The sequence below is a fragment of the Schistosoma mansoni genome, chromosome 4 (assembly GCF_000237925.1).
Source record: "Schistosoma mansoni strain Puerto Rico chromosome 4, complete genome".
Lineage (NCBI taxonomy): Eukaryota > Metazoa > Platyhelminthes > Trematoda > Strigeidida > Schistosomatidae > Schistosoma > Schistosoma mansoni.
The window spans coordinates 1801576-1829523 of NC_031498.1; the positions used below are offsets into that span (position 1 = coordinate 1801576).

A 27948-nucleotide genomic window follows, 5' to 3' on the forward strand; every position below is an offset into this window, starting at 1 on the left:
CCAATACAAATAAATATAACAGTTATCCACTTATTTATCGCAGCAATTTTATCAGCATTGATAATTAATAGCAAATAGAAGGAATCATGGTTTTATTAATTTGGGAAAGTTATAAAAATGATTAATGATTTGACACAATCTCTGAAAGGTGAAAACTGTATATTATTAAAATCAATGTTGTCTACAGACTTTGTTTTTGTAAAAATGATTGAATTAAATGAAACATAGCAGCTGGTTTATCCCTAGGCACCATATGACCTGCACCTCTAACTGTTGCAAAAGTCAATTTCACATTTTTATGAATGAATGATTTCCAAAATCCTCCGATTTCCAGTTTACCATTTTCTGATTTATAGATCCAACGTTGATAAGAATCATGACGCTGAGTAGAAAAAAAACGGGGACATACAAATATTGTTACGTTTAATGTTATTTTGCAGATAGAAAACTGAGATTATTTTTATGTTATTTATTTACCTATCTATCTACCCATCTTTCTTTCTTTATTTACTTACTTACTTACGCCGGTTACCCCTCATCGAGGAGCATAGGCCGCTCACCAGCATTCTCCATCCAACTCTGTCCTGAGCCTTCCTTTCCAGTTCTTTCCAGTTGTTATTCATCCTTTTCATATCTGCTTCTATTTCCCGGCGTAATGTGTTCTTTGACCTTCCTCTTTTCCGCTTCCCTTCCGGATTCCAAGTTAAGGATTGCCTTGTAATGCACATTGGGGATTTCCTTAATGTATGTCCGATCCACTTCCAACGTCTTTTCATAATTTCCTCTTCAGCTGGAAGCTGGTTTGTCCTCTCCAATAAAACGCTGTTGCTGATAGCATCCGGCCAATGGATGTTGAGTATTTTGCGTAGACAACTGTTTATAAATACTTGTACCTTCCTGATGATGGTCGTAGTAGTTCTCCACGTTTCAGCTCCGTACAGTAGGACTGTCTTGACGTTCGTATTGAGGATTCTCACTTTGAAATTAGTTGACGGTTGTTCTTTCTCTATCCTTATATATATATTCCGAATACATACAAAGAAAACATCATCTGTAAACATTATGTTTGAACAATATGAACGATTGAAATCTTAAGTTATTTCAAAGTTCCATCAATTAAACTGATCGGTACTTCTCGAAGAAAATAATCAAAAACAAAATTATGATCAGAATGGGGGTTTATGGAAATTGTAGTAATTTTAATAGTTGAATTCTTGAGTCAATGTAAGCTAGACCACCATTAAAAACTTGGAAACACTGGACTGCCGTTTTGCCTTAGTATGGGACTCGTGAGCAGTATGGGTCCACGACACTGAAAGAGGAACTCGAACTCAGGGCCTGAAGTTATATTGAAAACCCGTGATCAATGGAGTCCAATCTGTGTCAGGTAGAGACAGGTATCTACCTCAGACAATGGATGAATGGTCGTGCAAAATCATGGATCAATTGAAGTTGAGCAATAATACCGTTGGATGTCGGCTCAGTGGCCTAGAGATTAAGTGTTTGCGCGCGAGACCCAAGGTCCTGGATTAGAGTCCCTCATGCGGGATCATTGATGAACACTGACGAGAGGTCTCATACTGGGACGAAATGTCCGTCAAATGCTTCCAGGTTTTCAATGGTGATCTAGCTTACATCGACTCATGAATTCAACTATTCAAAAAATAAAATTATCACAGATAAATAAACTTTAAAAAGTTCCAGTTGCTGAGATGATTCAAATATAATATTTTTTGCATATAATGTCTATTATTTTAGTATTTCAATATAAATCTCAAGTTTTTCTTCAGTATTCCAACCTTTAAGTGAATCAAGTGGCAGCAATTAACGTTTTTATTAGTTCTTCTTTTTTTTAATCTTCTAATCAAACGTCAACATGTTCACATTCAAGAGACATCAATGCAACGTAATATCTCAGTCCTATAAATAGGGTCACTAGAAGTTCGAATAACTCAGTCATAAACTATTAGACTGTGAATTTGGTTGACGAGGGACAGGATTTTACAAGAGTTATCATTTCCTATAAAATTACAGATAAAACTTACTGACAAGCGTCAGGGTTTACTTGTTGATTATTTCAAATCACCTAACTTATAAGTGGATACGTCCTTTCATTTCATTACTTTTAACATCACCTAGTTTCCTTTTACAAGAGATAATCTTATGAGTGTAAATCTACTCGATTAGTTTTGCCCTGTGATGTCCAAGTTAGGACATAAGTAGAAACCTAGCAATGAACAAATATTCAAACTCTTATTTGTAATAATATTTATTAAATAAAACATCTATATTCCTTCTTTTAATTATAAAAATGTTCTCTAAAAAAGCTTACTTTAAAATTCAAATTACTAACAAACCAATCATCTCCTATAAAGTTACAGGCCATATCGACATCGCCATTGTAAATAAGTATTGGGATCTATAGAAATATGTATATAAAAGACCAGTTGGTTAAATACTTGCTAAAGTTTTCATAATAGTAGATTAATTGCCCTCATAAGAGAATAACAAGTGAATCAAACAAATTGTTGACTTTAATCAATCCGTATATAAAAGTAGTTATTCGATTCCAGAAAGTCCACTGTTACAGTAGAAATCAAATGAACGGTTTGACCTTCCTAACGGTTACACCTGAAAAAATAAACTTACTTGATTAGATGATAAAGAGTTATGTAATTTGAATTTAGTTGTCATTATCAACAGGCATTATGGTTCAGTCATTGAAATCGCAGAGCACCGGATAGCCATTATATCATTGTTTGAGGCTAACTATAAGAACACATTTCGACTTAACAATTAGTGAATCCGGATTTCTCAAGCATCATCATCATGAATTGATCTAATTTAGACAAACATAGAAAATCTTTAAACATAGGATGGACGCTTCACCGTAGTATGGGACTTCCCTGCAGTGCTTATCCATGATCCTGTCATCGGAAATCGAACATATGACCTTTGGTCGCGTGATGAGGTCGTAACCTCTAGATCACTAAGTCAGGACATAATGGTGCACAGTGGTCTAAAGGTCAAACGCCTGCTCACGAGACCGAGGGTCCTAGATTTGATCCCTGTTGGTGGAATCGTAGACGAGCAGTGCTGGGAAGTCCCACACTAGGGTGAAACGCTATTCGGCTGTCTCAGGTTTTTCAATGATTCTCTAACTTATATCGGTTCATGATCTCGATGAGATTTAACGATCTCCACAACTTTATAATGAAAAATCAGTTGCTTATTAAGTCACACTTGCTCCGAGTACCTGGCTGACTCCGAAAAAATGATGCGATGCCACCAATACCTTAAGGAGAAACACCACTTAGTATACCTGTTCAACAATAGTTAAATACGTTTGCATGCTAGTCCTAAACAAATAACCCGAAAACTAGTAAACAACCTCATTTTTCAGTTTTCAGAACTGGCAGCAAGAAATATTGCGAGATTATTATAATAACTTAAATGCACCATTATGGACTGAATTTAAAGGGAAATATGTGAAGCAATATCACAAAATGTCTTAAATCTACATCCTTTACTCAGCATCACTTATTAGTAAACCTACGTTGAGGATTACAAAAATACGTGAAATAGGGAATGCCTGTGAATATGGTATAAAAGAACGCATAGATGATATCTAAGGTGAGTAAATGATATCCATATACGGGGCAATACATTTAACTGATGAACTGATCGCAGATGACCTCTTAAACTGCAATACTGAATATTGTGTGCATCATGACCACTAAAATTAGCCTTATAATATGAAACTGTGTGTCTCTTCGTAGTTAGCTTTGTGAATACGTTGTCAATAAGAAATAAATAATGACGCTTCATATACGCAGTTACATGATAATCACTAACTCATAGAAGTAACTTTAAGATACTTAGTTTAATATGTTCATCATTTTCTCTTACAGGTAAATAGAATATTTCTAACTGTTAACCTTTAACGTGAAGATATAAAAAAGTTGATTATAAAACTAGTCAATGGTATAATTGTACCATAAGTTGTAATGAAACTAATTATTATAAGATAATGAAGGAATGAAATCAAAGTTCAATATTATTAATGTTTATAAACATTCTTTTGAATGTATTCAAAGTACAAAGTATTTGAATCTCAAGAGTTATAGAGATGCATATAGTGTTATGATGATCATTAAGTGGTGAACTTATTGTAATCCAATCGACAGAACTTGGTCAAGAATAAACAAGACTAGAAAAACTTGACATTAGTTACTACGTAGTGATTAATTATTTGTAAATATCTCTGTTCCATAGGAAGTCACTACCAACCCGAATAAATCAACGGTAACTTATCAGGCTGTGAAACTGGTTGATGTGAATTTGAATACCATAGTAAGCATCGGTTCTCACTACACTGCAGGTAAATCTCGGTAACAAGTGCTAACTAGATCGAAACGGGGATCAGCCAGGATTTCCTACTGACTACCCCCAACCACCTAAATCTGATGCATAAACATACGTATGTGTATATAAAGTTGATAAAAACATTTCCAATCCTTATAGTTAGTTATTTCATTCACTTATATTTATTATCGTTGTAAGGTATTTGTGGGAACTGTTAAAGTTCATAATTTCCATCACCAAACCCTTGAAGTAATAATTATCTGTTCATTAGTAATAAATTTTGGGGTGTAACTACTGAAATTCCAATAAGAAGCCGTGAATAATGTAGTTCAGTCATGTCAGGTGTAGTATAGTTATTCGTCGATCAAATTACAAAACTGTTACGCAATATGGTGAATTGATTCAAGCTACACATTTAATTCAATGGATCCCGACTAAGTTGTCTAAAGGTCATGAGTTACCCACTAGACCCGAATGTTCTGCATTAGATAAATATGTGGATCATAGATTTTAAACTTCTGCGGAGTCGTATACCAGAAAAAAACAGTTGCCCATTCCTTCCTTGTTGTGTATAAGTTATCTAATTAAGGTCTGTCCGTCACTTAAATAGTGTTTATTAGTTGTTATTATTGCTTATGTTACTGTTTTTAACAGACTGTTTATTTCAAGGCTTTAAATGTAATGCCGTATGCCGAATAAACAGATAATGACATCATCATAATTATTACTTCATAACATTAAAATTCTAATGATATGAGACTTTTTACCAATCAAAGTAGAGAATAACTATCATTTTAATTCTTAGCTACTAGTTTATATCAATCCTTTAAAACTCAGTAATAATTCAAGCTGTCCGATCCGAGGACGAAAAGACCGCCCAGTGCTTCCAGATTTTCAGTAATGAACTAGCTAAAGTCAGTTAATGATTCCAACTGAAAATTAAAGATAAGTTCCAAATATTATTGCTTTAGTGACTAAGCTGGAACTGAATTTGTGGTGAACGAAGACTAGGAGGGAATAACCAAGTTGTTGTAGTATACGGAATTGCAGAATGTTTTGGTAAAATATGAGAACTAAACACTAAATACTCCATTTTCACATCTTTCATCAATTGTCCTTTACACTCGGTATGATTCTTCAAATTCACAATTCCTTTTAATTTCCCCTTCTCTTTTTCTCAATTCAATCTTCCCAGCCTTCAGTTGCCAGGTCTAGCACATCTGATTGGTGTTGCATACTACTTATATCTGTCGACAAGTAGCATACACTACACATTGTCTGAAGGGAAATATGGTGGATATTAATGTTTTGGATAAGAAAAGCTAAAGAGTTTTATTGTTGCTAATATCAGGAGAAATATTACAAAGCGAGAACTGGTTTAATATGTTCATACAATGAGAACTAGCTCATTCTTTTTTCATTGAATTAAAATCGACTGTTTATACATAATCAAGTGATATTCTATTATATCATTATTCGAAAACAATTTGAATTATCTTGTCGTTGATAATCTTCACTACATTTTGGTCATGTACAAATAGTCTCAATATAGATATTATTCAGTAGTTTTTATAGAACAGACAGACTTATGGCTAGTATTAGAATCCAGAATGCACATTTCATCCGATTCGAGACTCATCCAAACAAGTGAGCGGTCATATGTATTCAGTAGCTCGGTGGATAGAGCATTAATTTTTGAAACGAAAAGTAATGGGTTCAAGTCCTCGCGTGAATATTAACACTGGGATATAGATACATCCAAATGGCAAGTCCCAACTTGAACAAAACGGGCATCCTAGATTCCCCTGCTGGTCACAAATCCATCTACTTCACAAATATTTTTCGTTGGTTTTATTTGCCTTAATTCGGCTAAAGTTTTGAGTAAGTTACATATCTCGTATTATTATTCAATACGAAAACTAAGAAAGGGTAAAGTGAATATCTGAAAGCTCCTTCAATGTGTTTTATTTACGAGGGAATTTCAGCAGCATATGGCAATGCATAACGAGTATGTTTTCTAGTCACCAAGATTGAATACCAACAAGCACGTTTTACATATCTCACAGACCTTAACTAATTTCAGTGTAATGGAATACATAAAATGAATACCATTCATTTATTACCTGTGATTTAAGAATCTTTTTGTACTGAGGAATCATATCTTGATAATTCCGTTTGTAAGCTGCCATAACTTCATCACTGCATTCTACCCAGGTTTTCGGTACACCTTTCTTCATATGAATTGCTTCACGTACATACGGATAATTCAAATATTTACTAACAATCAAGTCATCATCACAGGGTAGGACTAATTTCACTCCAATTTTTTCTCGGATCTGCATTCTGGAAAAAATGAAGAAAAAATAGCTTATTATTTCAGAAGTTCTAATTAAAAATAGAGTGCAGTATAAGTATTTCGTTATTTTATCGGTTAAAAACACTGTATTATCTCACCATACGGTTTTTCACTGTAATTATTCCAAGTAATATCCGACAATAAGTCAATTACTGCTGACTAATGTCGGATGTATCATGCAAGTGATTATTGTCAGATATTATTCTGGATTTTTACAAGACAATCATAGCTTTTAAATAAAAGTTTGAATTTCAAGATTCAAAGCATTCTAATTAATGTCTGGCAAGTGAAAGTTAAATATAATTTGTCATTGGACATGAACAGACAGATACTCAGCTAATGAACTATTTAATACATGAATTTCGTTTTGTTATTGACTTCTCTACTGAACTTCAGTAGTTGTAGAATGTCGTTAATTGTATTGAATACCGTATTGTTCAGTCCATCTGATATAACGTGGTTCCAGACTGTGTATAGCCTATCGATTGAGTATCAAGTCTAGTGGTCACATAATCTTGGGCACAGGTCGTATTGTCGTATAAAAGTGGTATAACTTGGTAAATAGATAGATTATTGTTTTGCCGTTATATCACTAATAATGAAATAATGGGAAGTTTGTTGAAGAAGAATCAGGTTGATATCGGGTTGATATAAAATAGTAGAGTGTTATGCAGTTGATATGTAATTGTAATTCGTCAGTAAATTCTTTGCATTACTATCTCTAATATATATAAAGTTCGAGTAAATCTGTCCTGATTCTTTCTTTCTGTCAGTAATGTATTAAATAGATTTCAATATTATTTCGTCATTTCTTAGTTCTGACGATTTGATATTTATTATTATTGACTAGATATCATAAAGTAATGCTTTTAAAATTTAAACGTTAATTATGAGGAAATTATTTTTCTGGGAATAAATTGAGTTTTCTACAGTCCAATTTCTTATAGTTATGGATCTTTGGTAGTACTTATAAACTTACTCAAACCCGTTGTCCTTCTTAGGCCATAGACTACCGACTAGAAATTACCAACAAACTCTATTATGGGCTCACTTCTATTATTACTGATGAGTACTTCACATGATCTTGATGCCTGGTTTAGGTCCCTGGTGCTTAGCAATGTCTGGAGTCTCTCCAGTGTTACTGTCGGTTCTGATCCTCGATAAAGTAGGAGTGTTGAACGTGTGGCTAGAAACTCCACCGTGTAAGAATTAATCTTACTAAAAGACAGTAACTAAAAAAACTTTCGACATATCTGTCATGGAACTTGATGTTTCATTTATTTAAGAGTTTACTTGGTCTTAAGTGTTTTAGTCAGCTGCGATTCATAGGTTATCAGTTTGTCAAATCAACACTTAAATAATTATACTGTGGTGTATACTACTTATGTCTGCTGACACAAGTAGTATGTAACACCAGTCAGAAGTGAAATACCTTGAAGCAAAAAGTTGCGAAGATCGAGTTGAAGAGAACAGAAATGTAAATAGAGATTAATTGCAATAACAACAGGAGTGAAGGAACGGTGAAGTTTGTAAGAGACAACTGATGAAAGATGTGCAAATAATGTATTAAACGTTTGGCTTTTATATTTCACTAAGACACTGTAATTTTGAACAGAAAATAAATTGGTTTACGCCACTTGAGTGTTCATTCACTACAATACTCTTTATGTTCTTTTTTAAACTTATTCTGATTCTATGTCAAACTCTAATTAAATTTCTAAAAATGATTTAGTCATAGTATATCGAATTGCTTTTGTTATCGTTTTGTTTAATTTATAAAATGAGTAACACAGTGTTGATATTTTCATAAAGGGCATGCATTACATTTAAAAGTCGAATTGTACACTACATATATCGTGTGGTCATTTATCAAACAAGTAGAAACGATATCGGGAAAACATTAAGTGTAATGATGGCTATAGGGCATCTGAAAATTGTTTATCAACGTTCTTATGTTGCTTAATAAAATAAATCTATAATCTAATAATTATGTTGATTAAATTATTAATCTATGTGCAAGACCGAAGGTCCTGAATTCGGTGCACAGTGGTAAGGTTGTGAATACACACTGCTGAGAATTCCCGTACAAGGCGAAACATCTGGTCAGTACTCCCACATTTTCAACGGCTATCTAACACAGATCAACTCATAATCTCTATAAATTTCAACAATCTCCACAAACTCGTAATAATAAAAAGAGAAGGAAGACCGTTAAGAAATGTTAGCCAGTGTTAGATGTTAAAACAATCTTCTAAACATCGGGAATCATCTGACTTAGTCGCTTATGGTGTGGTGTGGTCTACTTATATCCATATATGTAGTATATGGTGTTGGTCAGACGTAGAATGTATTTTCGCAGAAGACCGATGAGGAAAGAACTGAAACGAAGCGCAATTGGAAGGAAAATGGACGAACAATGGAATTAGAGAAGAAACAGTGAAGATCGAGACTATTGGTTGTTAATTTGCAAATTGACCGTTCATTGTATGGTTGTCAGAATTTACTGAGATAGTCTGTAATTTTTGCTTAATACATTCGATTGTCCCCAACTAGTGTTCTGTTCACTACAATGGTATAAATTGTAAGAGAAAATTTCAATGAATAACCACCTGATGCAGCTGGATTATATCAGCTCATTCGCTTACATAGGCCTCAATAAGTAAACCGTACTTAGTATTGGGTAGTATAAAACACAACAAAACAGTCACATGGCATGAAATTGTTAAAAAAAATATGAGACCGTGTCACGACTCAGCATTTTTCCCCAACCACTTTATTTTTATTAGTAATCAAACCATTGGAAATTAGTTATAAGTAGGTGTAAGCTATAAATAGTGTTAAAATAACTAAAAAAACTAATGAAAAATAACTATTTCTATTGTTTTTCTTCATATTCTCATTGATTCACTGAGAACGTGTTTTTTATCCACTCCTATTTCACGAATGACACTTGACGTGTCGGTCACTGTTTAGCCATATCATATGAATTTTTATTTGGGTGGGTAGATTTGAGTGAATCTAAAAATAGCTTAGAGAACAATAATTTTCTTAAAAGTCTATGGAAATATTATTGAAATATGAGCTAAGAGATCTAAGAGATACATTCTGTCCTATTCAGAGAGGGTCAACTGAATCCCTTTGAATAACATTCATGTGCCATGTGAAACAAAAATCATAGAAATACATTTTCTATTTATCTTTTTCATTTAGCACTTAAAGCTGTTGTCATTTAACTGTTTTATATTTTTATTTTTGATTTTTTGTTACTGTTAACTAGTCTAAATAGACTTGGGTGATGTCTAGCAATGGGACTCAGGACGCCTGTTTCGTCCTATTTTGTTATCGTCACCTAGATGTACCTGTATCCCAGAACTGATTTTCATCCTGTAACGAAACACAAGTCCTGAATTCCGTTGCTAGTCCCCATTCATCTCTGCCTATAATAATTTTGACTTAAGGCAGCAGTCACACCAACTCGCACAGGATGCACATATGACAGAACAGACTGGTCAATTGCAGTCCCAAACATCAATGGATCGATCTCAACAACCAATATAAATGAATCTTACTATTCTAATGTTTAAAACACAATTATCATAATCCACATTAATTTTCATGGTCGGATTTGCAGACATTACACTTTTCACACTTGTGTAAACATCTTTGGTATGATCAAATAAAAATAATGATAATAATTCACGTCGATTATTTATCGACATTAAAAGAAGTGACTTACTGTTAAGTTATTGATTGAATTCACCACTCTTAAATTAAATTTGTATTATTTTCTTTTAGGGAAAATAACGATCCTACTCCATTGCAAAGCCAAGACATCTTATGACTAACACTCCACTGATATTGTCTTACATAGTACCATACTTTATTTAGTCATTATTTTCATCTGTGTCTTCAGCTTTAGCATTTCTTTGTATACATTAGTCTATTTTGTCTTTTTGACCTATATCCTCAATATTCAGTCTCTATCACAATCACTACTACTCTATAATTCCGATTTCTTTCCCATTTATTTATTTAGATTTATCTTGTAGTGCTAATGTGATTTGCCAGCTTAAGCCAATATATTATTTTAGATTTATTTAAACGCATAAATATTGGTGCAAGGAAGCAGCAGATACATATGCGCCGCAAAAATCTCATTTGATTTGTTTGAGGGCTTTGATACTCCCCAGGTACCCAAACTGAAACAGGTGGTTTCCTTAGGGGGTCACACCCGGGGCCTTTAACCTAAAGGTCTGATCCACAAGGCAATGGAGCATCGTAAGGAGATGGAATCAGGGTTTTCCAACTCCCCTAGGTGGATCCTCCGTGTCCACCAACCCGGTTAAAGCGCCGGATATTTGCTTTTCGGTCTCTCAATTTCGTAAACAACAGTAATGCCATGAGAAGGCAGTGAATAGGACTTCCGTGGCAGTGATTGTATGCACATGGCCATGTGAGAGCATTTCGAGAGGGAGAGCTGACTCTATACACTCTCAGCCGTACCAGGGCACTTGAGGGCAACATATAAATGTAGCAAACTTTTCTTTATTTATGTCTGATTATTATTATATTGCAAACAATTACATAAACAGAAGGACTAACATTAAAGTTTACCGCACCCCAATTCTTCTAAAAATTACATACAAGTCTTTTTTAATATATTAAGATACGAAATATTAATAACGTTTTTGCTTTTTATCAAATAACAAATGAATGAATGAGTGGAAATGGTGTCGATCAATAAAGGCGCTACAACCGCAGAGAATTAAACAGACTACCTCACTAAATTCTGATAACCATACTGTAAACAGTTAATTTGCAAAATAACAATCAATTGTTTCAATCCTCACTGTTCCTTCTGCAAATATAAGTCCATCTTCTCTGATTTCATTGTTCATGCATTTTCATACTGATTGCGTTTCATTCCTGTTCTTTCTTTATCGATCTTCTGTCAAAATACATTCAATGCCCTACCAATACCATATACTACTTATGTGGATATAAGTAACCCACACCACACAACAAACAGTTCAAATCTTTTGGTTGCTAACTAAAATTACACTCTATTTATTATTAGTCAATCACTCATAGTTCATTAATATGTTGGTACATATCAACTAACAAATATAAATGTATTTACTCAATCAAGATATAATAATGTGTAAATTTTTAAATATGAAAGTGCCGAATTCGATTTTATTATAAAACAGACTATTGAATAAACTAGTTTTATTTTATTACTTACAATTTTTCGCGCTTTTTTTGAACATATTTATTACTTCTAAAAAGATTACCGAAATCACTGTGAATAAATGATCCGGAAGATGGGTTAATTTTAGAAAAAGGATAAAGGTATTCGGTATTTTGTTGTGTAGTATTATTGATATAACCACAGGAATCATACAAATTGTATATATTTAGTCCATAAGTTGAATTGTTGAGAATATAATCAATCTAAAGTGTAATAAAAAAAATAAAGGGATAATTTGGAAATCTTATTCGAATTATGAACTAGTCTGAGACAACCATTGAAAATCTAGAAGCCCTGGACGGCTAATTCATCCTCAAAATAAAACTTCTCATTAGTACTCATTCACGACCCCGAACATGGAGATCGAAATGAGGAACTTTAGAATTGTGAGTGAACGCCTAACCTCTAAATCATTGAGGAAGCATTTAGCGGTGTCAGTGTCTAAATTCAAATAGTCCTTAACTCTGCGCGATCATCTTCTATTGTCTTCGATAGGTGACTGTCTGAAAATTGATACAATTAAACTCCACTGGTCACGGCATTCCACTAGAACTTCAGGAGTTGCATCTTGAAATCCAATATGTTCATAAACCACTGAAATAAGTTCTTGAGTTATACTTTAAAATAATATTTTCACAGTAATTATGAAAATTTTAATAACATATCAATTTACCAAACATATATGTTAACCAATGTACATGTAATCTACAGTGAATACAGAGACTTATGAATTTGTGAATCAGAAGGGGTTTTGTGGAGATTTCAGTATTTTTCAAAGTTGAAATCATGAGCCAATTGAAGCTAGATCACCATGGAAAACCTGGAAGCACAAAACCCCTTCTGATTATAATCATATGCTCACTAGTGACTGAATTCAAGATACATGTCCTGGAGTTCTAGTGGGAAGCAGTGACCAGTGGAGTTCAACCACGTCTGTTGTGAGATAACAACTCACTGAAGACAATTGGTGAATGGTCGCTCATAATTCGTGGATCGGTTGAAGTTAGACATTAACACCGTTGGATGCCGGCTCAGCGGTCTACTGGTTAAGGGCTCTGGCTCGGGACTGGTAGGTCCTCGGTTCGAATCTCGCTCGCTAGGCGGGATCGTGGATGCGCACTGCTGAGGAGTCCCTTAATAGGACGAAACGGCCATCCAGTGCTTCTAGGTTTTCCATGGTGGTCTAGCTTCAATGGACTCATGATTTCAACTTTGAAGAATTTGTGAATATTATTGTCACCTAATTATGCATAGTTAGAGTCATCAGTACAAGTTTCAAAGCTAATGATTCCTAAGAATGCCAGTTAACTACGTTATAAATTATAAGGCAGAAATTTCACAGGAAATATTCGTCTTAACTTTGTCTCTATATATCATCTCTCCAACACTATATTGCTATACTACTAATTAATATCCTTACACCTCTTTTTTATTTTTAATAAAACTGTTACAAAACTAATAAAAAAAGAACAATGATTAAAAAAAAGAGATAAAGTAAACATTCAGCCTTTTCTTTAATATTTACGCTTATTATCTAACATTGAAGGAAAATGTTTACAATTAATTGAGAGAGAATAATGAACTTTGATCATTTGTATAGTTTATTCTATGAACTGGATTTTACCTAGGTCAACATTGTTATATCCCGTGGAGAATTATGAATGGTAACTCTGAGGGCTATTTATAGACCAATACGATATGTATATTTCCTATTGTATAATTGTTAAGTAACTAAACTATTCATATTCGGGTTCCTTCTATTATAAGCTTTATTTTGACTCATAGACTATTATTATACGATTTACCATTCTTGAGTTATCCCTAGTCCATTAATTACTGTTCCCCCTATTCACAGCCACATGAGGCCGAATCTTGTACAAATGTTATTTTCTATTTTATGGTACGATGTGATCAGTTTGTTTGGTATATAAACCCAGTATGCTTAAGAATAATGATTCATATTGCAGAGGCTGTTATTGGTGTTCTGGACTTAACTGGCTGGGTTAGGCATAAAGCAAGACTGATAAGTACTCAAGACTGCTCAAACGGCTTTTGTGTATCATTGGGCGATCAATAAATTCACTGTTCTCTAATAGGCGAGCCAAACAAACAAACATTTAAAACTTTGAATCATTGATTAACAATGGGATATTTTAACTAATGAATTACATAAAAGTAAATTACGATAATGGAAGGTAAATATTGATAAGTGTGTTATTTATTTCATAAAACGAATGGAATAAAATTTTAGTTATAACAAAGTTTCTGTGCATAGGCATTGTGAAGTGTTCTAATTAAAAGTGTAAAACTAATATGATTTCGTAAATATTATCTTTCTTGTAATAGAAATACAACTTATCGGTATTTATAGATATTTTCTTGCAAGAGCCTTAACAGTAACATGGATAGTTAATGAACTTGTTATATCTAGAGCTTTAGATTCTTGCTTTGCCGCGTACTACTAGACTACTTGAACGATCGAACCCGCAACGTCGCAAGAGAGAAGAAAGAAGACTAATAAGTAGGAATGTTATTCTCCAAACAGTGTCAAATATAGTACAAAAATCTCATGTATTTATAGTTTTTGGCTGAAAGTAAATCAACATTTCGGACAGCCAACAGGCACATATGGGGTCCTTCTTATTCATCCAATAGAGAAGCTGCACGTCAACATTATAGAATTTTCCCCTAGTGGTGATTGAATGGAATGTCTTTAGCTCTTTCTAGGCTTCTTGAGGCTTCCTAGAGTTTGCTAACGAGCCATCCTTACAGAACTCTTGTGCGTTAGACAAAACTTAACTACTACTACCACTACCACTACTACTACTTCCTTGAGTTTAAATTCTCTGAAACATGTAATAACAGTGGGGAAGATGAAAAGAATCGCACCTTCAAATTTTTCACATGTGGTAATCAATAATATTGATAGTTAAAGATGATTTCGTTTTTTTACGACTGTTAAATGTGAAGTTTTCGGTTCGTAAAATTTATAAAGTGAGATAATTGATACGTTTTGATAACATTAAATTGTCTCCATACACATATGAAACATTACGAAAATGATTTCACTATCAGGTTGTTTTTGAATATCATAAATGGGTTAAGCCGTGTTATACAGATAGAAAAACGACGCCAATTTACAGACCATTCGCTTTTGTTATTTATTCAAATCAGAAGGCTGAATTTTTGCTCATTATGTACATTGATACATCTTCATTCGATTACGTAACAAATGTAATCATTTTCTATGAAAACCCATTAAAATCTGAACCAATAGTTTAACAGAATTTCATTGAAACCATACACGGATCAATGTTAGACCATCATTGAAAACTTGGAGGTACTGATAGAAATTTGGTCCTAAGTATATGGAAGATATTAGATTCAAAAGTTGTATTTGAATGATCTCGGGGATCGAAATCGTAGTAAGTCTAATGTATTGTCCAGTAAACTGGTTCGAACTTCATCTGAGGTTACAATTTTTGCACATAAACACTTACATTTTGTATGTCTTGATTACAATACGAATTAGAAATAAAGTTATCTAGTTGTCGAATAAATGTAATGTTGTGAAAAAGTGCGGCTAAAATTGGGGTTCTCTAGTATAGAAGTTTTTATAAATTATTGATTACTATGAATATCACGCACCAGCCTAAGTTTACGAACCATTTAAAACCTGAAAGTAGTGGACAGGTTTCTCTTCCCGATATGGGACTCCTTAGCAATGAGCAAGCAGGACCCCTGTTTCTCAATGAGTGTTTAACTTAGGTCAGTTTGTCATTTCAGTAAGGAAAACAAAAAGATTAAAGTAACGAGATAATTTACATTAAGTAGAAAAGATCAAGTGAATGAATCTAGAATAATCTACTCAATCTTTTGATATATAATTCAGGATCTATAGTCCAAGATTTACAAAAATCTGAATTTCTCATCTGATATCTATTTTGCACTTTGTACACAGTTCAGATCAGTTATCCTTCAACCGAATGTTTACATTTCATACATCAACGAACTAGATTAATCGGTGTGACTAAATTTTCATTCCTAAAGTTAAAAGTCTAAAAATAATTATCATGCTATTTCAGCGGTAATAAAGAAAATCACATTAAGTGGAATTTGTTTTTTTTCAGGATGACCTTTGTTAATGGAATACAGTATAACTACTCCGCCTCGCCATTAAAACAGATTACAAAAAGAATATCATTTTATTTAAGTAAATATATGTATCTACTGAGTGAAACGGGATCGAATCCGTCAGGGAGCACCAGTTCCCTCAAGATTACAGGTACACCTTGCTGACAAGTGCCAAGTAGCACGAAACCCGGGTCCAGGGTTTCCTGTTGACCACCTCCAACCACCATCTTATCTCAACATAGTGCACGCAGTGTCGAGCCTCCTAGACTAGTGGCCACATTGCAACTTGATCGATAGCATTCGATCAGCACTAAGAAGGACTTGACACTCATGACATTGATCACCACCCAGTGATCAATCAATTGTGATATGTATCTACTTATTGAACAGAATAAGTAATTTAAATAAGCATTATCATAAATAGAGAATATAACTTACTAGATGTTGACATTTATCTGATGAAATTTCAGTAAACATACAATGACTATAATATTGATTGTAACAACAGTGTCCAAGCAAATCATTCCATATTCTATTTCAATAAGAAAAATATAGTTTAATTATATAATTAAGGTTTTAAACAAAGAATTTTCATATTTGACTAAAGCAAAAATAATGAACATAACAGAATGAAATAAATTCATTTCGTGAGTATGGGATTGTGGAGATTGTTGAATTTCATTGAAATCATGAATCGATTTAATCTAGATCACTACTGGAAACCTGAAATTACCAGATGACCGTCTCGTCCTGTCATGGGACTCCTCAGTATTGCTCATCCACGATCCCCTACGCTGAATTCGAACTAAGGACTTTCAGTCTCGGGCATGGACGCTTGACTTCCAGGCCACTTAGCCGGCATTGAAGTTAGATGTTAATATCATTGGATGGCGGCTCAGTGGTCTTGAGGTTGAACATTCTCATGCGACGCTGAAAGTTCTGCGTTCGATCACAGCGCACTACTGACGAGTCTCATGCCAGAACAAAACGACCATCTAATGTTTTCAGTTTTTCAATGACGGTCTAGCCTAGATTAATTCGTGTTTTCAACAATGAAAATACTAAAATTTTCACAAATCTCCATACTGATAAAACTAAAATTACTTATTTCTAAATGGCATACCTCTCAGATACTAATCCATGGTATTTGATGAAGTATAATAAGGAGTTATCATTAAATTTATAACTCGTTAAAGGGTTACCAATAGCAATGCCCTACAAAAATCATAAAAAAACAAAAAAAACAGAACAACTTCTTACAACAAACAAATCAGATCAAATAAATTACAGCTACAATAATCAACTTAATTTGTAATCATAAAAACATGACTTAAAAAAGTGAATTCAAAACAACCAGATCAAGTTGTGTAGTTGAATTCATCTTGAAGTCTACATTTATTTGTATCAGATATTTTATAATGACTAGAAATGTTTAACTATTATTAAGTTTATATAGTTGAGATCATGAGTCAACTGAAGCTAGACCACCATGGAAAACCTAGAAACACTGGACGACCGTTTCGTCCTATTGTGGGACTCTTCAGCAGTGCGCATCCACGATCCACGATTCGAACCGAAGACCTACTAGTCTCGCGCTAGAGCACTTAACCGATAATTAATTATATAATAAGTCAATTCAAGCATTTGTTTATATGGAGAAAAAAGTACTTAAAACATTTTAATTGATAATTATGATTTTAATAAATCAAAATAGAAATTCAGTCAAAAAAAGTTAATATACTACTTATATATAAAAATTCTTTAATAATTAACTTATTGAAAATTAGATTTAATAATTAATAGAATTTTGTTGAAATGAAAATAAAATTAATAAGAAATGAGTGTTGTAGAGGTGGTATTCAAATAAATAATCTTAGGATGAAATATTTTACAATTGTCATTAAATAAAAGAAAAGATTAGAAAATTTTTAAAGAATTTATCGTACTACTTAAACGACGGTGAAAATACTACAATCTCCACAAATCCTCATGATAATAATAGTAATGTGCTCACTGGTGACTAGCTTCAAGATGAACTTCCTAAAGTTCTAGTGAGAAATCGTGACCAGTGGAGTTCAGTCTGTGTTGAGCGTGAGACAGTTATCCACCTCGGACAATGGATAATGGGTTGTGCAGGATCATGGATTGTTTGAAATTAAATAATAACACCATTGACGAATCAATTGTTTAGAGGTTTAGTGTTTGCGTGCGAGACCGAAGGTCCTTGGTTCGAGTCCCACTACTGAGTTCCATACCAGGACGAAGTGGCCGTTCAATGCTTCCAGGTTTTCAATGGTGGTCTAGCTTATATCGATTCATGAATTTAACTGTGAAAATAATTGTTTATTCAATAAAATGTTGATAACTTACTCTTAAATTAAGTTGTGTTGATTTAATAACATGTAAAGCTAATAAAGGTACATATACACCAGCATAACTCTCTCCAGTTATATAAAAATCTCGTTGATAATACTCTGGAAATCGTTTCAGGAAATTCAACAAAGCATGGTAGTTGTTTAATGCTGTCTACAATAAATTGGAATATAAGTCAATATATTGATGATTATTAATATTTAATAATAATGATAAAATTTAGTATTTGTTTAAACCTATGAAATAAATAAGTAAACAAATGATCAGAAGGGGTTTTGTGGAGATTTCAGTATTTTTCAAAGTCGAAATCATGAGCCAATTGAAGCTAGACCACCATGGAAAACCTGGGAGCACTGGACGGCCTTTTCGTCCTATTATGGGACTCCTCAGCAGTGAGCAAACAAATGAATTGAATATGAAATAAGTAATCCTATAAACAGTAATGAAAATTGTTAGATAAATTTAAATGATGATTAAGAGAAAATAAGTTAAAATATTAGACTAATGTCTTTAAAAAAATGTCTCGAACTTAGTGTACGAGACTTTCGTAACCTCTCTGAATGCTTATTATATCACTTTGAATAATCTCGGTAGTAAACTTCAGAAATTGAATTCGTATTAGTGAATAATTGCTCTATGGTTGTTGTAAGCTATATCTTTATATCTTACTACTGAAACTGTTTTAGTTCAGTAAACTTTATAAAAATCAATCAACATAGATAACTACTAAGTTTGTTTAACACTTGTTCTGTAAATGACTAATTAAAAGGTTTTGTCATTATCGATAGGGTTCAAGCACGTCGGATCTGAGTAAGCTATCCTCTGAAGACAGTTGGACATAGTCGTGCAATGTCACGAGCCAGAAGATTTTGTGTTCGACTTGAATTACATGTATCAAATAAAGACCAACGGTATTATTTGACTGCCGAAAACGAATTATTTAGAAAGAATTTAGATAGATTGGTCCAATGTCTTAAAATTGAATTAACGGGGAGGACCAGTACAAATGTGAGTTTTCACGAGCCATTTTATTTTGGCAGATTAAAACTTAGCGCAACGTTGTCTGTCACAAACTTCTAACAACTTAAGACCTATGTGCTCATCTAGTAATTTACAGTAACAACAGAGAGCATGATCAAAGTGTGGGCACACACTGACTCCAACAAAACTTCAACGGTACGATTCTTGACTCATATATAAATATATACAAACCTTGATTTTTGTCTCATTATCCAACAAACAGTTATATTTCAGGTTTGGTCCTAATACAATCAAAAGCTTTATTGTTCTCCAAATCACATTCATTATTGTTTCTTAACAGAATTCTGCTGGTTATTCTGTGAATAGCAGATGATGCTATTCAGTTAGGAAAATTATATGAATATCAAATTCTGTCAGCGAAATAAGTCTTATTTTCACCCCATTGAAATTAAGGACCAATCTAAGGTAGACCACCACTGAAAATCTAGAAGTACTGGACGGCTATTTCGTCATTGTATGGGATTCTTCAGCAGTGCCCATCCAAGATCCTGTGAGCAAGAATTGGACCCAAGACTTTCGGTCTCGCGTATAAATGCCTAACTTTTAGACTACCGAGCTTATATTCAACGGTGTTATTACGTAAATTCTATCAATTCACGAAATCGCTCTGGGTTCCATACTAGGATGAAGTGGGTGTTTAGTGCTTCCAGGTTCCCAATGGCGGTCCAACGTAGATCAGTTCATGATTTTAATGAAATCACGTAAGTGTTTATGTAGTTGATTAAAAATGTAATCAAACACTATTTATATTTGAAAATGATTGATCACTGAGTAGTAATCAACATCAATTACTTCCAGGCTTTCAGTGATTTGACTGGTTCACGGTTTCAATGAAATTCGAAAATCTCCACAACCATCTACTGCCAATTATTTTTATTTGTCACTAGATCTCCCACAATAATAAAATAATAGACGTACGTATGACCAGTGTTAACTTTTCATTATTTAGACTAACGTTTACAATTCTGGTTTATGTAGTAGTGGTACACATTGTGATTAACTACCGACGATTATTTATTTTTGAAGTATTTGAAAGTTTCTCTCTTTTACACATTTTATAAATCAGTAACACACCCTAGTTTATTTTATTTCATGTTCTATTCACACTTTAGTAAGTGTTATTTTGATGTAGGTTTGTTCTTTGAGCTGGATGGTTTGGTCGTGGAGCTTTCGTCGTCCTTCTGAACGACATCAGATTAGTAAGTGTTATACACATTGTTCTTTACAACAAACAATAATTTGAATATTTTACTTAATGTTAAGCACAACTTGTTACTATCTAAAAATGTGAACACTGTTATTTTCATGAATAATAATAATTAGTACATAATGATGAATATATGTTTGCAAAACTCACAAAATCATCATCTGTAGTTATATTATTATCTACAGCATATGAGAATCCTACGCCAGCTGGGGCTTCTAGGTATAAAACATTAGCTAACTAAACAAATAAAAAGATATTAAAGAAGAGCATTCATTTTTTTTACGAACCTTTAGTTGATCAAAATGATACTATTAAATGAAAAGTTTCCCATTTCAAGTAATTTTGAATTCTACATAAAGTAGAAAGTTTTGGTTACATCTTAAATAGAGTTGATATGAAAATAACCTCTTTCATGTAAGTGGCACATAAACCTGATATTTCAAGAACAATCATTATTTAAATGTTGTTTGCGAAAATTATCTTAATTTAACTAATATTTTCACTTCCCGTCTTTGTTCAAGGGTTGCTTCGATTAAACTTTAATTAAATACCAGGGAAAATACTTTTTAGACGATCTTTTTTGCTTTTTTCTATAAAACTTCCTGCATTACGATAACATAATATCGTCAGTACAGTCGAATTTTTCGAAAACTTGACAAGAAGTTTTACAGAAAATTCAAGGTTATAAAGACAGATCGGTGGTGGCTAGCAGGGAAACCAATAATGTACGTTTCATCATATTTAGGACTCATGAGCTTAATGTACCTGACTGATGCGGTCCTAAATATTAGTGGGAAGATTCAAACAACCAATAGAAATGATAGTTCTGATTCACAAATTAGATCAGTCAACAAATTTTCATATTTATCTTGATAGGTAAAAGCTTACTTATCACCTTATTATTCTGAACACTAAAAGAAAGGAAAAATCAAGGGGGTTATCTAATTTGCTATTCCTTACTAGCTTTAAATTTTTGGGCAAAAAGCTGGAAGAAGGGAAGTACAAATAATGGTGAAATACATGCATAAAAACACATGATAAACATATCATTGTTGTATAATGTAACCTCAGAATATTCAACAAAACGAGTATTGAACTAAGCGACGATACAGCTGAGTTAATAAAATATACAGCATATTGCAGACAATTTCAACAGCTTTCGCTTTGAAAACCATGAGATCATTTATACATTCCCTTATCTATCCAGTGATTACCGTAGGAATATAAATAACACCCTGAACACTTACCTAATAATTGTATTAGAATTTTGTAATAATATTCTTTCATTCTAAATGTGGACTTGATTGAGACCACAGCAAACTGTTTTTATCGAGCCAATTAACTAAACAATTATCCCATTATTTTAGGTAGCGATGACGAAAATCTTACAATCAGTATCAAAGGTAAAATATCATGCAACTAAGTTACGTAACTAAACTGTTGGTGCTGAAAAAATTGTTATGTAGTATTATTATCTTAGACTGAATATTCACAGTAAAAAACAAAACTACATCTGAAAAGTAAGTCGAAATCCCCTAAAAGAACTAAACACTACATTTTACTAAAAAATTGACCAGCTCTCTATGGGAATTATCACCATGTTCGGATTCCAAATGAAATATTGAGTTTGCCATAGATTACCGAACCCCTGCATGAATTAATTGATGGTACTTATATATTTTTTATATAGACCACATCGGCACCATATATGATCGACTAATAATTAAGTATTATTCGGCAAATATTTTTCTCTAAAGTTCAAAGGTGTTGTACATCAGAACAACAGCCAATATCATGGGCAGAGTCAGATCTGTATATGTGAAACTGACGTTAATACAGTGAGTATAAATTTTGCAGTTCTTAAATTTTAGTTTTAATGAAAAAAAGCCGGTGTTTAATAGCATTGCTTAACGTTTATCACTAAGTTTCAGTACAAAAATTAAAATTAACTGTAAATGGTTACTTTTTGAGCATATGTCAATATATTTTATTTCATTTTGAGACACCCATTCTGGTAGTTCGGGGAACAACAAATTCAGTCTTGTAAAACCTGTCCAGAATTAACTATTATTCAACATTGAATGCTTTTTAAGATATTATATCTTGAAAATAACTCAGTTTCATGAGATATCAGTGTACTATATGAAAACAATGGATTTTCAACTTGATACAACCTGGTACAAACTAAACCTCTTGAGGTTATAGTCGTCAATATATGTGGACCAATTTGTATTAAGTACTTTGATCTTTATAACAGCCAAAAAATGTCTTCTTAATGGTGAGATGAACACTGCATGAGACCTTTAGTGTTTGTTTGATGTTTGCGGAGTACTGATATGATGACCTCAATATTGTTAGGCGTAAACAAACACAAATAATTTTCAGCGGTAAGACGGTGGAATTGTACACTTACTGCTAAGAAATCTATCGAGAAGTAAATTAAGATGGACTGGAAGGCCAATTATTGGACTTGCAGATCCCAATTTTTTGTACTCTACTTTTAATGAAAGATGAAAACAAAATCCGTCTTTTTATCGCCAGTAGGTTTTGGTCTTAATCATGTGGTAGTAGGAAAGTTGAAAAAATACTATGTTTCGGTCAAATCACCAAGTATAGTGCAATTCTCCCAAACTAACGAAATTTCCCGACAAGATAAATTAATTACTTTTTTTACATGAAATTAGAAAAAAGTGACTCACTTTATTCCATGAATAGGGATTGTGTACCAGGCTTGTCCCTTGTATCATCTATTTAGAAGAAAACAAGACTTAGAGGTAGGATGATACTTTTTTAGCAAATGGTACTGATTAACATCATTCAGTGCAAACTTAGAGCCAAGTTTCAATGTAATTTTTAGGAAGTATATCAAAATTATGATGTTATCCCTTCAGTGAAACTATTTACCATATATTATTGATGAGCTTTGCTTCCATAAAACCATCCCTATTTTTAAAAGACGTCAATGTTATATATCTAAGTGCTCTCTACTCTATTTACTGTATACAAACTTTTATAAAAACAGCAGCTATTTCATTATATCTAAGTCAGTAAGCGTTATATACTTTTAAGGATACTTTTTTAGTGATAATTAACAACCTGCTCACAAAAATGGCGGACATACTACTAATAAACCGCAGCTTAAAAACAAAATTAATTTTTTGAACTTCAGAAGTAAGTCACTTACTGTAGGAGGCTTAGCGACCATACATAATTGGTTAAATTGAAGGGAAAAAGCTAGTTGCAGCTAAGTATGTTAAGTGTAAAACCGTTGGGTTTGGACTAAATGATAATATTTACATATCAAGGTCCCATTTTTATCTGGATGTTCACAACGTTTACACTCTGATACTTAGTTTAAGTTTGGTGAGTTTGTCAAATTTATATTGTGATCCAAGCTCTTCTGTTTAAAGGTATATAAAAAATCAGCAACGAAATAAATATTATCATAAACCAGAACATACACTAGTTGGTTGCTAATGTTGAATGCATAGAATATAGTGCTCAAACACGTAGGTAGTTAACAAAATTAATTACATTAGAATAAAAAAAACAGTGTAAACTTAAGTCTAGAAGCAGAGACATATTAATCGTAGAAGTTGATTCAAAGCAACGAAAATGAAACATCCATCAATAAGTCTGAGATCATTCCGACGGTTCGATGAAGAAACAGGACTCATAAAGTTTTCCAAATGCAAGAGTCACGTTTGTTTAAGCGAATTTCTGTGGCTCCCGCAGTGCGTATGAGGTTAAACTTGTGAGCATAGAAAAAATTGAATGAAATTCAATACATGATTTCAAATTACACATTTTCACGGACTTTATGGTAAGTGCTGACGTCTTATTGTTATGGAGTTAGTTTACTCACTATCATTTAACTGGTAATAAATTTCGTACCAATGTATAAAACTACATATTAGTACTGAGCTGTGCTGAAAACTACTTTAAAAGCAATCCTTTCTCACTTGGACCTTTCAAATGTCTCAATGGAAATGTTGAAGATTCGACTGCGAAACCAATATGCCACATACAATGAAACACTGTACTTCTGATAAACATGTAGTTTGAGGGATTATGTAGATGGACTATAGATTGTGAGTAAGGAAATATATTGAAGTCATAAGGTTCTAAATCTGTTGTAATAGCATATTGTGGTGATATTTTACGAAACAAAGTATCTAGGAACACTAATCTGTGTAGCAAATGATGATAAGACAATAACATATTCTCCAAATAATACGATTTGTTTTTTTTGCTGCTACAAAAAAGCCATCAAGATCGCTGAAATGTTATTTTAGAAAAAATCAGTTCCACCTTAAATCCTAAAGTCCGTAAATGTACCTCTATTTATGGCTCATTTGAACATATTTTCATAAAAATGTTAACCCCTACTAGTTTAAGGATTTTCATTTTTAAAACTGTACCGTTGTTATCTACGAGAGTAAATATCTTGGACTTCGGTTTTTTGGGTCATGTATAACATCTAAAACTTTTCAGCTGTAAATAGACTATTTATCTGGTCAGAACCAAAGCACTGACCATAGGATCGAACCAAAAGAACGAAATGTGGCATTATTGTGTTAAGCAGTTGAAGTATATCAAATATTCTATTCCAGCCCGTGTGAACACTGTTATAGACCGCTTTGCATGACTCATGAATATATAAATAAGACCGTTTAAGAATACTTAACTTTCCTAACATTATCAGCGTGTGTTTAATTTGGTTCCTTACTCTGAGAGTCTGGGACTCACACTATATGAATCCTCTAACTATTACAGAGAATAATAATTGAACTTCTCCCTGAACTTTGATCAGTGTGAATACTCAATGAATCGTGATTATTCGGAATACAACCTTTAACATAGTACCCTAATGAAAGCAATATTTATATGAATGATACCACTAAGAACAGAAAACTAGGACAGTCTAATCGTTAGTCTGAGAGTTGGAAAACTAAGGACGTTCGAAAGGTAGGTAAAGTATTACCTATTTCCATAAAATTCGAATTTAAAACTGGAAAGAAGGGACATTGTATCTTGACGTATAAGTTTTCTAGATACCCAATACCTCCGTAACAGTAAAGCACTTTGAAGAATCCCTTATTCTTAATTTATGTTCCTGATCAATTAACAACTAAGAAATTTTATATTATTATTTACTTAAGAATGGCACAAGTATCTAAACCAGCAGCCCATTCAGTTCTGAAGTTTTGGTTTCTTGAAATTCTGTTACACAGATACAACGCTTTCCACAGCAAGGTTATAGAATTTAATATAAATGGGACTCATAAAATTTTGTCGGTCATATTTACAAACACAAAGTCAATATCTTGCTATCTACCGGACCGTTTGCAAAATGCTAGTTGGAACAGAGGTATTAAAAACCCTGAAACACGATGCAAGATTGTGAATACGAATTGCAAACATGATTATTTTGAAATATAGAAACAGTAGCGAAATGCTCATTTACGTTATATGGTCCGTTTTCAGTGAAAAGCCCCTCCATTGACGAACATCCTGGCCCACCATTAAGCCATAAGACTAATGGGGCTTCCTCAGGTTTGAAAACTGCTTCTACCAACCAATAATGTAACTGAATATTGTCAGTGGATCCATTCAGATAGCCTGAAAACTGGTTGAATGTTGGCACCGGCCATATTCCTGGCAGCGATTGAACTCTATCTCTGTGTTTAAGTGATGCTGAAGTATCGTTTAGGAGTATAATTACAAGAAAAATATGAGAAAACAAAAGAACGCGGTAATGCATCACTAAAAACCAAAGTTCGAAATGAAAACTACCAAAAGCCATTTTAAACAATGATTCCATGTCCAATATTCAGTGTGTGTTCGTGTTGAGTTAGTATGAACCAGTCAATCTGCTCAAGTCTTCTTTTAGTATGGGTAGTTCACCCGTTCGCATTCACCAGTCTTACTGAGATTGACAGTTATTTTCAGGTTGGTATCCGAATGGTTTGGAAGAACGTTGTTAGAACAAAAGAGGCCTTCATTTAACGAGCTTCCGTGAACCACCTATTTCTTCAGTCACGGACTTCACTCTATGGACACACCAACATAGAAGGATTATTAAATTCGGATAAAGCAAACTCCGTTTCCATAAGACTACATCAAGTTTATTCTGAAAGTACACTTAAGAATTGGCTTGAAAAACCTCGGTCGACAGCAATCTCTAGAAACCTTCTGTATATAGGTTGTAGAAGGTGTGTATATAGTCCAACCACCTTTGTTATACCTCTAATTTATGTATTGGGACAGAGACTACTCAAGTATTTTAAACGACCTAAGGAGTGTTAAGGTCGCTTTAAGTAGTCAAAAGAATGCCTTTGATGGATGAAGATCTATTGGTTGAAAGAGTCCTTCACAATGGTTGAATTTGAGTCTCGAACTGGCTTTGTGACTAATTTTTGGATATGCAAAAGTTCACTCCTATCCATTAGGAAAGAAAACAAAACGCTTTTTCTTTGATTCGAAGGGAGACAAATAAAAGTTGAAGATTCGGGATAATTTTTTCACCTTAAACCGGTCTCAAGAGTGATATAAGTTTGATAGTGCCCAGTTTACTTTAAAGGCCTTTTTGTTACAGTTAACGTGTAGACCACTAACTTAGATCATCTTGGCTGAATGATTGGGAGCCTACTCGAGTTAGACGGGAATGGTGTGACGAACCAGTTAACTTCGAAGTCACACGTTGCAGTCAACATTTAAGGTGGATTATCCCTTCGTCGTAACAAAGTACTATGGCTGCTTTGAAAGCCGTGTAACACAAAGGCTGTCATTACGGAAATATATTAATAAGAATGACTAGAGAAGATAATGTAGCTGTAAATAATTCCCCAAAATCAATAGCTTTCTAAGTGTTCGACATTGGATGCTGACCACGTTGTTTGAGTGGACTTGTTTAACTGAAGCCTTTCGGTCATGCATCCGCACCAGATCACGTTTCAACTCGGCGTGGGACACTGCTCCTACGTTCATTAGCCAGCTCATAGTAAAGGTTCCTCGATACATTGGTGACGTATCAAATATATCTTTCCTACCTCTTCTCGTCTGACTTCTGATTTCCTCTGGCCGGGAACGATCGATTATAGAAGATACTACTGGTTGTTAGTTGTAAAACTAGAATATCCGTTGTATCCTCAATAACAATAACACCACCGCATGGGCCAGTCCTTGGCATATGATTAACTGATGCGCATTGGTTGTAAT

At 33.5% G+C, this 27948-nt stretch overlaps 1 protein-coding gene across 1 annotated transcript; it reads right to left on the reverse strand.

The window, feature by feature from the left end:
- Positions 1–181: 181 nt before the first annotated feature.
- Smp_172590 (family S10 unassigned peptidase (S10 family)) lies at positions 182–26551 on the reverse strand (the record flags this gene model as incomplete). Its single annotated transcript, XM_018796516.1, has 10 exons — positions 182–382; positions 2333–2419; positions 6489–6708; positions 11967–12175; positions 16545–16638; positions 17230–17321; positions 18477–18632; positions 20878–20964; positions 23427–23474; positions 26195–26551. 10 exons carry the CDS (start codon positions 26549–26551, stop codon positions 182–184), a joined length of 1551 nt encoding a protein of 516 aa, XP_018651650.1.
- Positions 26552–27948: the final 1397 nt, after the last annotated feature.